Raw genomic sequence first — 16,955 nt, forward strand, 5'->3', positions numbered from 1 at the left:
ATTTGTAAAAGTGACTAACTAAGGACAGGTTGTTACACAAAATTTGAACAATTCATCAAATTTCAAAGTGGATTTTTAATTTCTGTGAAGGTACTATTCAAGTTCTTTCATCATTTCAGTTTTGTGAAATAATTGGCCAATAATCTTATAATAATAGAATTTGAATAGAACCTTCACAGAGCTAGAAAATATGAAATTTGATGAATTGTTCAAATAGTGTAACAAAATATTCAATTTTCGAAGCAAGCCAGAACTTTTGTTTACCTGATTTGCAATTTACAGTTAAGGTTTTAACGCAGCCGGCAATTTGCGCTCCATTGTTAAAGGACTAATTATTTGTACACTGTTATCGCTCCAGAAAAACAATCAAATTATAGATTATGAAATAACCAAAGTGCAAAAACGTGAAAAATACTGCATAAAAAACTGTGTTAACCACTATTGTTTTACGCAATTCCAAGTACGAAAACTGTTAAAAAACGTCAGCAAATGGTGTTCTGATTTGACAGTTGCCGGGAACAAATTTCGCAACAACAATAACATAGTGAAAAAGTTTGAAACAAAGTTCGGATATGCCTCCTTTTGATAAATCTCACTGTGCTCAACGCAAAAAGGCAACACATGAAAAAGATTTACGCTGTGCCAAGTGCAATCTATGTTACCATACAACATGTAGCTGCTTAACTCGTACCGAATTACAAGCACTCATGGCGAAATCGTCACATACATTGTCTTGTTGTTCACGCTCAAACCAGGATGAAATCCTTATAGACAAACTGAGCACCAAAGTAAAAAAAAAAACAACTTAAGAGCAAACTAACAGAAATAACTAAAGCAATATATTTCTCTTCTAAAAAAAATAAATCGAAGTTTGTAAGTAGATTTTATTTTGGAAGACCAAATACTGATAGGACAATGAGTTACCTGTACATTGTCGGATTCATTTATTGATCACTTAAAAGGGAGACGGTCACGCCCTTTCCCTTATTGAGAAGTTTATTGTTTTGTATGTCTATGATAGGAGTGCTGTATCAGACGTGCAATACAGCTGCTTACGAATGGTAATTTCTTGTTGTATCACACATATGATACAATCTCATTCAAAAGTTTAAGAAAAAGAATAATACCTTTCTTCTTAACTGGCGCTTTCTTAGTTTTCACTTCCTCTTCATCTGAACCATCCTTTCCTACAAAATAAGACAATGAATTAGAACAGGATAACCTATCAATGACCAGCGATATAACTCCGTATAAACTGTATTTATTTATTTCAAACCATATTATAAAAAATAATAAAAATAAAAATTTAGTGTTTTAGTGTCCTCCCATACTCTGTTACTCATGCGGATTCCGATATTAATCACACGGTTATTTAATACTTTCATGGAATTTTTAACTAAGGTTAGCGTGGCGACCCATCCAAAAAAAGTAGACACATATTTTGTTGTTCATTTAAATAAGTTTGATGTTTGCGGGAAAATTAAAAAATTAACATTTTATGCATTATATGGTTTGAAATAAATTATAAATCATATTATATTATTTTCTGTGTATTCTAACCTTTCTTAATTTCATCTTCCGAGTCATCATCCTTTTTGCCTTTGCCTGAAAACACAAAATACAATTCAATACATAAATCATTTGATAGTATTATCATTTCCAATGTGACTCTGAGATGTAACATGCCAAGTAATGGGAAAATTCCCAGAGATTTACTTTTGGGGAATAATCTAGGGAAAATTCCCAGGAATATCCCCAAAGGTGTAACATTGTGAAAATTTTAATTTTAAATGGAGAAATTCCCAGACTAATCAATATTGTTGTCTCCTACAATGAAATTGAAAGTCATTTACAAATGTATCACATTAATTAGAGCATGCTGAGGACAGAACTATTTTTAATTTTTGAATAATACCGAATAGTACCGAAGATATAAGTCATCAAAATGTTGATATTTGCGGACGGCCGATAAACATGTGATGTCATGGTACATACAATGACGGCGCAGCGGTACTGCCATTCGAATAGTGTGATATCACGATTGTATTAATTTTACCCAAGTTTCTTTGAAAGCTCATAACTTTGCTAGCTTTGGATATATCTAAAAACTAATTTTTCTGTCACTATCAACTCCATATAATTTTTTTTAAATATTGAAATAACCTCATCTATATAAATAACCTCATCTATATAAATAACCTCATCTATATAAATAACCTCATCTATATAAATAACCTCATCTATATAAATAACCTCATCTATATAAATAACCTCATCTATATAAATAAAAATGTTGATTTGTTCAAAATCTTAAATCTCCTAAATTTCTTCACCGATTGCTTTGAAATTTTGACACAGCGTTGCATTCGAATAAGCGTGTATTTTTATATACCTATATTATATATATGTCACCTGTGACAGGTAAAAACTTGCTTTTTTTTACAAAACAGCGAAAACTGTTGAATAAACATGCTTTTTTTTTTAACCTTCCATCTGTTAGATGTAATTTTTTAACGCGCTATTTTTTCTCTATCTGCACAGACAGACTGAGTCACAGCAACGCGTGGCGGGGTACAGCTAGTTTAGAATAACTTCCTTAGTAATTCCCGGGTGCACTTTTTGTGTAGTGCACTGAGCGTGCCAAATCTAAAAATAATACATTATACTTGAGACGCAAATTAAAATACAATTTTAGGTACCTTTTTTCTTAGCAGCTTTCTTGTCGGGTTTCTTCTCTTCCTCTTCATCGTCCGACCAATCATCATCCTTCTTTCCCTTGCCTATAAAAAGATACACAACAATATGAGAGGCTTTCGACATTCATGAAAACAGAAGGCACCGCCAAATAGTAGGCAGTAGGTATTCTAAGAAAATTATAATGCAGAAAAAACTAGGTGTACTAAGTGTGAGACATCGAAATATTTACAATACCTTATTATTTATATTTAAGCTAAAAAAATGATGCTCCCGAAATACATGTTTAAGAATGTAAATTTTAATTTTGCAATACATGGCTACCCCACGAGAAACTGTGGAGATTTTAGACTTCCAAAAACATATTTATCCGGAACCCAAAATAATCTCTATTTTAAAGGATTTAAGATTTTTAATGAGCTACCGACAGACGTTAACCTTTCCCTTACTGTGCTTAAAAAATCCACGCGTTCCGGTGCTGTGTAGTCAATACACATCTCAAAATAAGCCATTTAATAATGGAAAAATATTAATATTCATAGCTAATCGCTTATGTTTATTATATTTTATATCAAAAGTGATAATAATTGTAATTTAATTGCTGAAAACATGAAAAAACCATCAGCAGATGCTAAAAAAACGTGCGAGGGGTCCACATCTAACGACGGTCCACGTCTGACTGGCTGGGCTGGCGGCTGGCACACACACAGCTGTGCGATCGTAGGTATCGATGGTCTAAATCAAAATACAACTGCGGACGTGTGGATTTCTCATGTTCCCGCGTAGCGAACTAAAGCGGGACATCAATGGCGTGTCATTTCCTCGCACACTCTTCGCGTAGCAGTATCACGCGGTTGATTGTATTGGTGTATTTGTTTCCGGTTTTTAACAAAAATCTCTGGTTTTTAATTGAATTTGAAAACTATATAAAATTTTATTTTTATTCAGTGAATAAATGTATAGCGGAGGAATACCTAAAATCTGAACCCAGAATTTATTATATTTATAGAGTTATTAAAGTTATTAGAAGCAATGCTTAGTAAATACACACCACAGATAAGGAAAGGTTAAAGAAGCTAAAAGCCTTGCTGCTTTTCGTGGCTTATGCCTAAATACTATAAAGAATAAGTTTTAGATGTATTGCAAAGTGTCCTTAATGTCATAGAAATAAGTTGTTAAAAGGCTTACACTATATATAAAAATGTATTTTTTTATAACTAAATAAAAACATACAAAAAAAAATAAACAGCTTTTTTTTAAATGTAAGGTTTTTTAAGTTTTTACCGAGAAAGATGCGCAAAAGAAGCTTCTCTTATAACTGGTGTCAAAACCAGTTTCGGCTCGTGTCTTTTGAGTGTGATAGAGTTCGAAAAATTTTACATTATTGATGGTGTTTAACTCAGAAGATTTAATTTAAGTACAAAAGAATACAAAAACACAACATAAAAGAGTTTGTAGTGAAATTGCAAACCTTTCACAAGAGATTGATTCATAAAATTTTAGTTTAACTAGATAAAATTTATAAGAGCAAGACGAGACAACTAGGTCGCAGTGGCGGCTCATAAATTCCGTGCGGCTCACGGCCAAACTGTAATTTTGTGAAAATATTCATACAAAAAATAGAATTTTCGAAAAAAAAAAAAAAATCGTTTTCAGCTACAACAACATCAATAATGAAATTTTTTGTAATATTAGCACTCTAGTACACCAGGGTGGCCACAAAAAACGGATTTCAAAATTCCCTGATAATTCCAGGTTTTCCAGGGCAGTTTCTATATTTTTCCCTGATATGTTTTATTTGGTATAAGGACATATCGTTCAAAATTTTATTTTTGAAACACGATTTTCATCTACGCCAGAAAATTAGAACAGATACATAAATAAAGGGAATTCCGTCATTTAAAGCATTTATTATTTCCTTGCACCACAATGATCTATTCAAAACAAAATACACTTATTACAAATTTATGATATTTCGCCTGAAGACAATTTGTGTACAAATGAAAAGACCAGACAAAAATAGACAAATAAACAAAAGTAAGTACAGTAGAACCCCGATAATTCGAAAAAACGCGTAATTCGAAATTTTCGCCAAAAAAATTTCCGCAGAAAAATTTTTTAATTCGAAATTCGTTAATTCGTAATTCGAAATTTATTTTTGTCCGCGCACGAAAATTTGTTCGTGAAATTCGAAAAAATTTGATTTTGGCGAAAATAAATCATAATATTTCGTAAATCTGAATCTAAAAGTCAGCCGTGGCGGTAAAACGCCGAAAAATGTATTTTTACGTGGTTATACATCGTCCTAATTAGTATTATTATTTTGTAAATCTGAATCGATTTACACTGGAATGTTGTATTTTTTCAAATTTATTTCGAATATCCGAGTTTGAAGGGCCGAGTTTTACGCGGATATATGTCGTAGTTTTACGAGTTTACACCAAATATCTGTATTTAAAGGGTCGGCCGCGACGAAACTCGGCCGCGAAATTTCGATTTACGCGTAAATGTATCCTATATTTACGAATTTATTTCGAATATTTGAATTTAAATGGCCCGCTGCGACGGAAATCGGCCGCGAAATTTCAATTTACGCGGAAATATATCGTATTTTTACTACTTTACTTCGAATATCCGATTTAAAAAATACGCCGCGACAAAAAACTGCCGATAAAACTCGATTTACGCGGAAATATTTCATATTTTTACGAATTTACATCAAATATCTTAATTTAAAGGGTCGGCCGCGACGGAAATCGGCCGCGCATTCTCGATTTACACGGAAATATATCGTATTTTTGCGAATTTTTTTCGAATATGAATTTTAAGTGCCGGCCGCGACGGAATACGGCCGCGAATTCTCGATTTACGCGGAAATATATCGTATTTTTACGAATATCTCAATTTAAAGGGTAGGCCGCGACCGAAATCGGCAGCGAAATCTCGATTTACGCGTAAATATATAGCATTTTTACGAATTTATTGCGAATATCTGAATTTAAAGGGCCCGCTGCTACGGTAATCGGCCGCGAAAATAAAGAAATAATTGGTATTAATACGAATTTACAACTAAAATACCACCCGGATTTGAAGAGGCGGCCGAGAAAATCGATTTTCGGCGTTTTTTTTTTTTTTTTCATAAAAATTCGAATTGCGTGGGAATTAATTCGAAATTTGATTTCTGATGTCCCGTGGATTTCGAAACGACGTTCTACTGTATTGACACTTTGTAAAAATGTTGATAATGATGATCTTTAAATTTTATTACGGCCGTACTGGGTGTCCGACCCTTTTGACACTTTGTTGTAACTTTGCTAGCTTTTTCTTTACAGATTTCGCACCTACATAGTATAGGGGAAAAACCAAAGCGGGTGGTTTACGACATGATTGTGTTGCAAGGGCTATTTACGAAAATAATAATAAAAAAATACCTACTTATCTAGTTTGTCTTTGTCGGCATATCTTTTGTTACACACGCCGCAAGTAAAAGTAATAAAACACAACTTTGGGACTTCACAAATCGTAAATAACGAATTTCGTTTTATTTTTGGAATTCCCTGATATTTTAAGAATATTTTAAAATTCCCTGACATTTCCCTGATAATTCCCGGTTCGGTAAAATTCCCTGATAATTCCCGGTTTTCCCGGTTTTCCAGGTCTGTGGCCACCCTGTACACCCAAAAGTCACGAGCCGCCACTGCTAGGTGGGCGATCACGTAATGACTGGGGTCCGCCGGCATTAGTATTGCAACCCTCAGAAGTGACCAGTGCGTCAATGACGCAGCGACACTGATGCTACTGTCGCTTTGCTTGAAACTTTACCTTTAGCCTTCTTCTTCACAGCCTGTTTGCCAGACGGAGGTTTCTTTTTCTCTTCTTCGGAGTCACCCTCATCCAAAGATTCATCGTGGGCTTTTTTCTTGTTAACTGCAATCAAACAAAAATTATTATTCAAATACAATAAACAGATTAGGGTAAGGAATTGAGAAAGAATACATAGATTCGTAGTGATAAACTCTAGACCTAATATAATCGACAATACAGGTGAACTCCAAGAGAAAGGGAAATTACATGACATTTTGTCAACAAATTTACATACATTAGTGGTAGTGCAACACAATCTCATGATACCATTCATTTTTTGTCATAATCATCTTTGGCTCATTGAAGGATTAAATATTTTTTACCTTACATTCTATCAAAGTTATGTTATTCTAGCGAGACCTGTGAAAAAATCACAGGATAGTATAGAGACACAAGTGCTTACTGAATCTATCTCCTTGAAACGTGTTCCACTATTATCACACGAGTAGAAGTGCGTGGGGATTCGATAGTTTCCGGTCATTCAGGAGATTAAATTAGACTAATTGGCTATAAAATATATTCCTGAAAAATCTGTTACAATTTTGAAAATGACAAATTTCTCTTAAAATATTATATTATAGGTAGGTACTTTAACGCTTGTCTGGATCCTCCAAACAATCACTTCCCTTTTTTAAAATTAAGCTTATAAAAAAATTCTAGAGTTCATTGAGACAGAGTTACAGACAAGGGTACAACCGAAATTAGTATATCTAACTATCCTGATGCGGGAAAAGTAAATTGAACCAAAACTCTGCTGTACAAACCGAAAATACCCTACAACATTCAGTTCATACAGCACTTTTTAAAACATTTGACATTGTGTGATGTATTATTATTACATGATCTCGTATTGGTCCAGTATCAGAATGATAACTCGAAGGAAACGCGAGTAAAGTAATAAAATCAGCAGACCACGAAAAGAGTAATCTGAGATAGACAGAACTCTGAAATAAATTGTCAAGCTTTGTTTCGTGAATTTATTATTTCTGATCCAGTCATAATCGAAGGGCCATCAAAAACTATTAATAGCGGCCTCTATACAATCAAATGAGTTTGCACATAATATACCACAACATGAAAAAGACAGCATAAACATCGCCCTGTACAAATGTAATAAAGTCAGCTAACCTTTTTTCTGTGCTTTCTTTTGATTTTGTTTGGCAATCTCTTCCTCGTCAGAGTCTACAACAGGTTTCTTTGGCTTGGATTCTTTCTCTTCATCATCGCTCCAATCATCTTTCTTCCCCTTGGCCTTTTTCTTGGGCGCCTTTGCTGATTTTGACTTTGAGGTTATCTCCTCGTCATTATTTCCAGCTGCGACCTTTGGTTTATCTTCAATTTCGTCGTCGAAGTCCTGGTTTTTCTTCCCGCCCTTCTTTTTAGACATATTTAATGGATTTGTCTAAAATTAAACACAATTGTCACAACATACACGATAACGTGGCCTTGCAGGATTGTAGACAGATTTCAAGCGAAACGTCAGAATTCAGAAATGCCAGACTGCCAGACTTGAGTAAAGGTGTTACCAGTGTAAAAAACAATTTCGCCACATTCTTAATTTTGACTAACTCGGTGGTCCCAAAACGTTTTCGATTCGCGATGCCCGTAAAAAAACTGCCACGATAAAAACGTAAAAAATACATTTTATATCAGAACAAAATATTAATATCACTAACAATTATGGTTAAACTAAATTAAAATGAGTCGATTATTAGGTAAGTCTTCAGATCTACCGGATCTGCCCTGATGATGGACACTGCAACGCTGTCCGAAACGTCGGCTAAAGAAGGAGTTAGCGCAACACGGCATAACACCCCAAAAACAAACAACAAAAAAGAGTCGATTATTAACTTATTTATAATTTTGTAAATGTTTTTGCAGTTGGTTTTGTAGATATCCGTTCATTTATCCGTGCTGTTGGCCATAATAAGAATTGACGATCCGTACCTTATATGTATTTTATCTTCTTTTTTTCAGTTAGAAACAAAATGTTTACATGAGAGCGTCAAACAAAATAAAATTTACGTATAAATATCTTAAATAAATGTGTTTACGACGAGAAAGATACATTATTTGCATGAATCCCAATATACCTACAGAAGCCGTACCCCCGACCAGTCATGTTATTATTATTATTATACTTTATCATACATTGTTTCCCAAACTTCGGGTCGCGACCCGGAACAGAGCCACGAAAGAAAAAAATACCAGATCGGGTCCATTCCTTCACGAAAGACGAACTATATCTACCCACTTCCATAGAGAATCTACCGAAGCTCAACGGCATTTTTTAAAATTTTGTATATCATGACACCATCTGTATATGAATATATATTTTTAAATAATTTTTGAGAATATCAATAGTTGCTTTTGGAACATGATTTGAATGTTTAGTTTATTTTGATATTGGAGTTGTTAAAATTACATTCAAATGATGGATTTTTTTTTTCTAGAGTACGTAGAATGTGTTTCATTAAATTTAAACAAAGCGACAGTCCCGACGCACGCATTTGACTAGTCTTGTGGTAGTAAGTTCCAACATGTAAATAATAATATGTTTATTAAAAAATAAAAGCTAAAGGAATTTAAAAATAACATTTCACATCACATCCCATCACCAAATACCGAAATAAGTATGTTTGATTAAACATAAATATCAATATTATTATATGAATCACGAAAATAAATTATCTTATAAACTCGCTAGATCTAGGGAAATAAAAATAGCAACATTATGGGTGTTGTCAGTTAAAAAACATATATTTACAATATTTCAATCAACTATACCTAATGAAATCCGTTGTTTTTACAGAAAATTAACACCGGGTACTATTTATTTTTTACTAATCGTATTTAAACATAATATTTTGTTAAAAGAATACTTTTGTTAGATTTCAAAATATATCAGACACACGGTCAGCAACACTGATGACTGAAATTTACCTGCTATTTTTCCAACCAACTTCAGTTCAATCATGGCACCTAATTGAGGTGTTGCTGTCTGTTTGTGTCGTGTTTTTTGTTATTTTTCTTTTAAATGTCGCCGTTAAAGTGAACCATGGATTATTTTGGAATACTTATCTTATTCGGTAAGTCTTTATTTACATTTAACTAAACCCATGTAGCTAAAATTCGTCGAATATAAGTGAAATGTATACGGAAAGTGGGCGGTTGTTGGAATTCGTTTACCTGTAAATCGCAAAGGTGTACAATAGACAGATTTCAAAACCGTCAAGGCATAACATTAAACGTTGTTGTATTTCACCGTTCGCTGCCTTTTCGAGGCTGAATATCGTTGATCTTACTAGCGTAATTGAAAAAAGTAAAGGATCATTTTGAAGAGTTGGGTACAGGTAAATATGAATTAACGTGGCCGCGTTTTGATAGATCACGTTGAAGGGTCAGGTGAATGAATCACACAACCTGTGAGCCAACAATAGTGCGTTATTTGATTTCAATGTGTACGGCTTAGTACCGTATTGTTATTATTCGTTTTTCACGTTGGAATGTAAAAAGTAAACTTTTTGTAAAGTTGACAATTTGTGTAAATATTATCGTTTTTCCGTTGAAGTTTTTTTTTAATTTTTTAAAAGACGTAAATGAATAGCTTATCTCAGTCTTTAATGTATCGAGTTATTTTACGACAAATTTTAATATTATATCTTGTTGTTACTGTTTGTCCCTTTTGAACGGCATAACCACGGTTTGTCAGAACAAGACAAATAGGTATGATGCATGGATGTATTGATTCGTTCGTTGCAGAATCGACTAGTATTTCTATCATGCTATCTAAATACTTTCCACTAGTTTTATTTAAATAATGTGAATTATTATATAAAAAAATGGTTTTGTCTGGAATGGCAATGAAAATCTACTAATTGAAAATAAAATGACTTGGGTATTTATTCGTTGAAATGCTTCGCATATAAATAGGTACAAAGTAACATCTTATCACTTTTGATGTCGATTTCTTGTCTTAGGTTTCGGAAGTAGCCGACTTCCCGTACAGATTCCCGCTGAAAGAGATATGAATTCAAATATACATAAGTACCTACCGAAATACATGATTATTATTTAGGCTGGATTTAAAGGATGTTTTATTGTGCAAGTTGTCAGGAACACTTCCTGGTATGACTGCCTTAAACACATGCATTCTATAATACATCTTCCCTGATGATGGATGCTACAAGACTATCCGAAACGTTGGCTCGAGAGGGAGAAAAAATGCAAATTGTTTACCTAAGAGTACGTCAAAATCACCTTCCGTCTGCACTTAGTCCCAACTGCCCCCTACTAACCGGAACCATTGAGACTATGGCATCCCCATTTGAGGGAGGGGAGGAAATGAGGAAGATAGGGAAGTACCTTGCTATTCATATCTGGTCACCAAACACGGTTAAAGCCGTTTCAAACAACATTTCGATTCTGAATGGTTGTCTTTTATCTAGGGCAATACTACACCATCTCATCTCTTCTACAAATTCCCGGAAGTAGGAACCGCCGAGTTATGCGTGTTTTTTATGCGATTTTTTGCAACCTTGGTGAGGTAATCCGGATGATATTTATGTTTGTTTACGAGTTGCTTTCTTTATTTATTGTAATACATAATATTTTTTATTGTGCATAGTCAACGGGAAACTAGGTACCTACCTGAAATAAATGATCATGAATCATAACGATTGTTTATGGTATAGTGGTATTAAAATATAATAATTAATTATTGGGCTACTTATTTTAACACCATTATACCTACATGTTTTGTTTTGTTTTGCAATACTCCAACACGCAATCACAATTTGTATACTCCCGTTCGCCGTATACAGAATTTAGGTAATCACTAAATATAAACAAGTCTTTTAAGAATTTATATCGGCAAGCATAACAACAAATCTAATTAAACAAACTGTCTATCTCTGCTTCGACTTATTTAATTTTATTATTGTACTATGCCTAATCCTATTATATACTATTTTTCCATCTTGCATTAGATTTATATATATAGCTGAGCGTGGAAAATCAAGATAAATAAATAATGTTTCTTTTATAATAGTACGTAGGTACATTCGGTGGCATTATTTATATATTTTACGATTTGGGAGGCGGGTTGGGGTACCGCCGCCTCGGGAACCATTTATTGGATAATCAACACCTCTGCCATCGGTCACCCCAAGTGGTTCGTTACGTTTGGTGATCTAGCAGGGGTGTCCCGGTTGATCGGGTGAGGTGTGTTCAGGATGCGACTGGCCACCAGCTGCGTGGCGTGCCGGATCGAGAGAGCTGATTGGGGAGACCCTTTGACCTCTCCAACTGCTCTCTCTTGCACCGCAGCTCGAGGGATTTATTTATTTATTTTCATTTAAACGCCGATAGGGCTTTTACATACAATGCAATTATGTTTTCTAAATACAATAACAATAAAGAGTTTACATAATATATAAGAATATACAGATTACATAAAATATAAGATTTAACAATGCATAGGTTAACAAAATATAGGTAACATGAAACAAGAGTTTACGAAACTTAGGTAACATGAAATTTAAGTAAATGAAATAAAAATATATGATCTGCCAATATCCTCCAAATCAATTGAATAAAAAAGGATGAAATTGTTGTTCACATTAGCCTATAAACTATGTAACTCTAATTAACAATCTCTATTACGCAAGATTAGGAAAGAATCGACAAAAAGTCTAATAGAAAAACATTTAGTTAAGTATTACAATATTAAACCAAGTATCACAATATTAAGTCAAGTACCACAATATTAAACCAAGCATTATAATATTAAACTAAGTATTACAATATTAAGTTAAGTATTATAATATTAAACAAAGTACTATAATATTAAGTTAAGTACTATAATATTAAACTAAGTATTATAATATTTATTTGTTTAAACGTATTTTGTAGAGTAGTAGAAATAGTTCGCACATTTAATGTTTGCCAAGTTCATATTTGACATACAGATTTAATAATAATGTGTTTATAGGCTGATAGACACTCAGTACCGTTAGTGTTCACGCAATATTTATTCCCTGCACTGTGTAGTCGGTTCATTACTGAATTTATTTCTGCTTTGGTACCTGCAATGTTACAATGGTAAGGTACCTTCTGACGAACCGTTCTACTAGGCACATGATGGATCATACGTCCGTCACTCCTGGACAAACTGATCCCTAGATTCCTACCCATCCTTCAAACCCTTTTCCTTCCCAGAACTTTCTCTCCTTCCCAGGGTCACCTTCTTTTCAAAACTAGAAGACGCCTAGGTAGGTGATCACTGTAGTCAATGATATTCGGATGATTTGTAGTTTAACCGAACCCGCACCTTCTGATGTCCGGTCAGGTGCTCTGGATCACTGAGCTACGTCGGCTTATTTCCAACACGCCAAATAATTCAATATGTACTAGTACTTCAATCAACAATTACTGCCTATTATATTTTTTTCACCTGTAAACAACCAACTTTATTTTGTAGGAAAGGCTTTGTTAGTGCTTAATTTTCCACTAGATGGCGTCGAGACATATTATATCTACACTTGTTGGTGTAATATTTTGATTTGTCAAATATTATTATATATATTTTTTAATGATAAACTAATGTTTATAAGAAAACTTTTTTTATGCGTAGCACAAAGGATAATAAATAATTACAAGTAATAATTAGTCGCCTGAAATATCCATACAAATCGAAGATATTTATCTTTACTCGGGGATATATCAGGTTACTAATTATTGCTTATAATAATTTGATATACTATATGTCACTATCGGAACGCGTTAGGAAAGGGAATAATTACACCCAGAAAGAGGTGGGTAGGTATTTCTGTATACGGTAGATACTCCCCCATAACTGCTGTGTAGCCATATACAGGGTTTTCCAATAAGATGTGTTATTTTGATATTCAATCGTAAAAGATCAATGGTTTCGTTGCTTGTGTGGCACGTAGCGCCGTCTTGTTGAAAGTAATCGTTTTTCAGATCAATACCATACAATTTCGGCCATAAAAAATCATTAATCATCTCTCGATAGCGCAATCCATTCACCGTAACTGTTGCTCCAGCCTCATTTTCGAAAAAGTAAGGTCCAATGACTCCGCCGGACCATAAACCGCACAGTCACACGTTGAGGATAGAGAGGCTTTTCAACGATATCTCTTGGGTTTTCAGAGCCCCAGATGCGATAATTTTGCTTGTTGACGAAGCCACCGAGTTGGAAATGGGCCTCATCACTCAAGATGATTTGCATTTGATTCACTCAAGTGAATTTTAATAATTCAAATGCGTTGTTGAAGCCTGTATCGTTCCATTTTTATTAATGGCGTAGTTTCTACTTGTCAAATGTTAAAAAATGACAGCTTCAAAAGTAACATCTACCGAAATAGCGGGCTATTCAAAATAACACCTCTTATTGGAAAACCCTGTAGTTCCCGCCTCAACTTAGTACTTAGTACCCGTACCCGGTACCTACCTACACCTGCGCAGGGGTCAGGGGTGTGTTACCACAACAACCGAATTATTAAATACACAAACAACTTTGCAGTCGGTGGCGTGTAGATTTTGTGAATTAAAAAATGTAATTAATTAACCCTTGATAGACCGGCATACAAAGTTATCTTTTACAGCTCCCGTTTTGTGATTTTTCATAAAAACAAATTATCCTATTATTATTATTATTGATACACATTGCTTCATCCAGACTCATGCGTCATCTCATACATACTCTTCTGTTATTATGACCCTTGACATGACCCGACTCACGTGTTTGATTCACTTGGTCGTGCCATGTTTCTTTTTTTCCTTTCTAACTTATGGTCTCCATTATAAATACTGTCTCTCCAATAGCTTCAAGAACAAGAACAAACTAGGGACTGTCGGGGGCTTTATAATCTTATAATAGTGGCTTCATTTTAAAAACAATAGTAGAGTCTTGACTTTAGAACCGATAGACTGGTCGTGCCATGTCTTACTCGTTCGTCCCCGAATTCTTTTACCATTTCTATTTCGTCTCATCTATTCTCCTTACAATCCTTTCCACTTTCTTCCGCTCCACATTTGTCCAAACCATCTAACCGTCCCTTTATTAAAATTTTCCATTATTTATTTATTTATTCAAACGCCATAAAATGGCTTTTACAATACAGCGATAATCTAGTTACAAGCGTACAGTGGTAAACAGGATAATAACAGCAATAAATTAAAGAACAATTAATGTGTACACAAAAACACTATTGCAAGTGCAATAAAACAATGCATAATTCAAAAGAAATATATACCAGTCTAACAATAATTGAATTATTGAAGACAATATTAGTGATTTCTAAACGAAAATCAGAAACAGAAAAATCAGAAAAGGATACGGTCACATCTAGGACACGAACCCAGGACCCTTGTCTTGCCGGGGCACTGCTCTACCAACTGAGCTAATGGGACCCTATCTCCTTCGGTCACTTTTAACTGTATCATACTTCGAATAAGAACTACCAACATTGTCTTCATTTTTTCACCGCACATTTTTTTATTGGCAACTATCTTTATCTAATTAAACTATCTATCAATAATTAAATATTACAATTTGAGGTTTTACTCAATGAAGTTATTCCAAAAAATAAATAACAGTAATTGAACTAATTTATACTAGGCATATTATGCTATCTTCTTAACGATTTAGGAATAAATAAATTTAGACTGGTATTTTGTAAGCTTGCACTTTATTAATATTATACTGTTGATTGTTCACAATTAACGTAATATTAATAATACGTACTTATATAATTACTCTCGACCCTTCGAATGTGAAAGTACCCACAGTATCAACCTTCCCTAGTATATCAGTACATAGTACGGTGCAGTATTAAGTAGGTACTAACCCTGAATCTACTCTGTCTGCGGCAGCTACTCGTATAAGGCGGCATTACAAAAGCAATACATAAATACAGTGCAGTATTCAGAACCCGGGTTCTAATCCGGGCTTTAGAATTTACATTTGCAACCTGCTCTCTCTACACCTGTCACCGTGTACCTGCGACCTGCCACCCTTCTGTATGAACAGTACCTACCCTGTCTCTATTTACCAGCGGCGTGCTAAGATTTCTGATAAAAATATATTTGTTCTCTAAATTTGTGTCAGTTTTAATGTCATAATCGTTCCATCATAAGAAATTGTTCCTACTTGGAAAATTTCGGATTTTGATTAGCCATCTGTCAAATCAAATCAAAATGTTATTTTTTTTATTTATGTATTTAACGCCCAGAGGGCTTTTACATGTAGGAGATACAACTTTGATGACAGACAATTTTGAAACATGAGAAAGAAATAATAAAAATAAAATTACATTAAAAAATAATATATGCAAGAAACAAAAATAAAAAGAACATAAACCCAAATTAAAAAAATACAGCGATTTGACTGGTTTACAAAAATACAACTTCCATTTAGGTATAGTGTTGAAATAAATCTTTTATAGTGTGAAACCGTTGTGTTGGGGAGTTCGCAATGTAATTGCGCTTATGTGTGTTGCAGTGGAATAGTGTATTTTGTCGTGTTGTTATTGTAGGTATTCGTAAGTTTATGAGTTGCAGAAGTTCGCAACAGTCGAATTTAGAACGTCTTGAACGCGTTGTCCTCCCCAATACATCAGGTGTCCTCGAGTTATTTTTTTTTACTTTGCTTCATGAAGATTTGTAGCGAGAGCTACGAGATTTATCTAGAACGCTCGCACATACAAAATTCATTATAGCGGGAACACTTCAGACGCAATGCGAAGCGATCGGCGTTCCTACGTTCCTACCTACTGCCTACGAGTACTTGCCGCTGAGCGAACTACCTATGTCAATACAATTTCGAGTTTGACTTACACTAATTACATTTAATAAATCGGCATAAATCGTTTTTCTCCGTGCGCCACTGAGGATTGTGGGGCATTCTGGATGTGGGGCAATTTGTACAATCCCACAGAAGTGGAATTACACAGAATTCTGTATGTTAAGATTGTACGCATATCGTATCAAACGAAGCACATAATATTATAATGTAACTGATAACGGCGAGAACTGACCTAGTGTAACTTTTATAGGATTACCTCAGGGGCAGAGACGGTGATAACAATGTTTACTTTGTTTATATAGCTACATATATGCTTCAATTCTTTTAGGTCATGATTTATGACTCTGCAAAGTATTCGCACTGAAAATATATTATTGCCTATTTATATGGCGATTACAAATGACTATTGCTGATTTATTAAAATCCTGTTAAAAACGTAATTGCAGGCCATTTCCAAGTACATTAAGAATATATCGGAACACATGTTCATGCAGCTGTGTTTATCCTAATAAATATAATGACGAAATGCGAAAATATTTTTGTTTTTTTTATGAACACGTGTTCCGAC

At 34.1% G+C, this 16,955-nt stretch overlaps 2 protein-coding genes across 2 annotated transcripts in view; one reads left to right on the forward strand and one right to left on the reverse strand.

The window, feature by feature from the left end:
* The window catches only part of LOC149414733 (ATP-binding cassette sub-family F member 1), a 28,385-nt gene extending 20,338 nt beyond the window's left edge, over positions 1 to 8,047 (reverse strand). The window contains exons 1-5 of the mRNA XM_089643481.1: positions 7,687 to 8,047; positions 6,517 to 6,621; positions 2,700 to 2,780; positions 1,561 to 1,605; positions 1,128 to 1,187 (exon numbers count right to left, since the gene is read on the reverse strand). Of these exons, the coding sequence (XP_089499607.1) occupies positions 1,128 to 1,187; positions 1,561 to 1,605; positions 2,700 to 2,780; positions 6,517 to 6,621; positions 7,687 to 7,945 (550 nt within the window). The 5' untranslated portion in view covers positions 7,946 to 8,047. The remainder of the gene's footprint in view (positions 1 to 1,127; positions 1,188 to 1,560; positions 1,606 to 2,699; positions 2,781 to 6,516; positions 6,622 to 7,686) is intronic.
* Positions 8,048 to 9,517: 1,470 nt separating this feature from the next.
* crb (cell polarity complex component crumbs) overlaps positions 9,518 to 16,955 on the forward strand; it is a 135,790-nt gene continuing 128,352 nt past the window's right edge. The window contains exon 1 of the mRNA XM_089643311.1: positions 9,518 to 9,647. Within this exon, the coding sequence (XP_089499437.1) occupies positions 9,617 to 9,647 (31 nt within the window). The 5' untranslated portion in view covers positions 9,518 to 9,616. The remainder of the gene's footprint in view (positions 9,648 to 16,955) is intronic.

Source organism: Hesperophylax consimilis, chromosome 19 (genome assembly GCF_061612785.1).
Source record: "Hesperophylax consimilis isolate HC1 chromosome 19, BYU_Hcon_1.0, whole genome shotgun sequence".
NCBI lineage: Eukaryota > Metazoa > Arthropoda > Insecta > Trichoptera > Limnephilidae > Hesperophylax > Hesperophylax consimilis.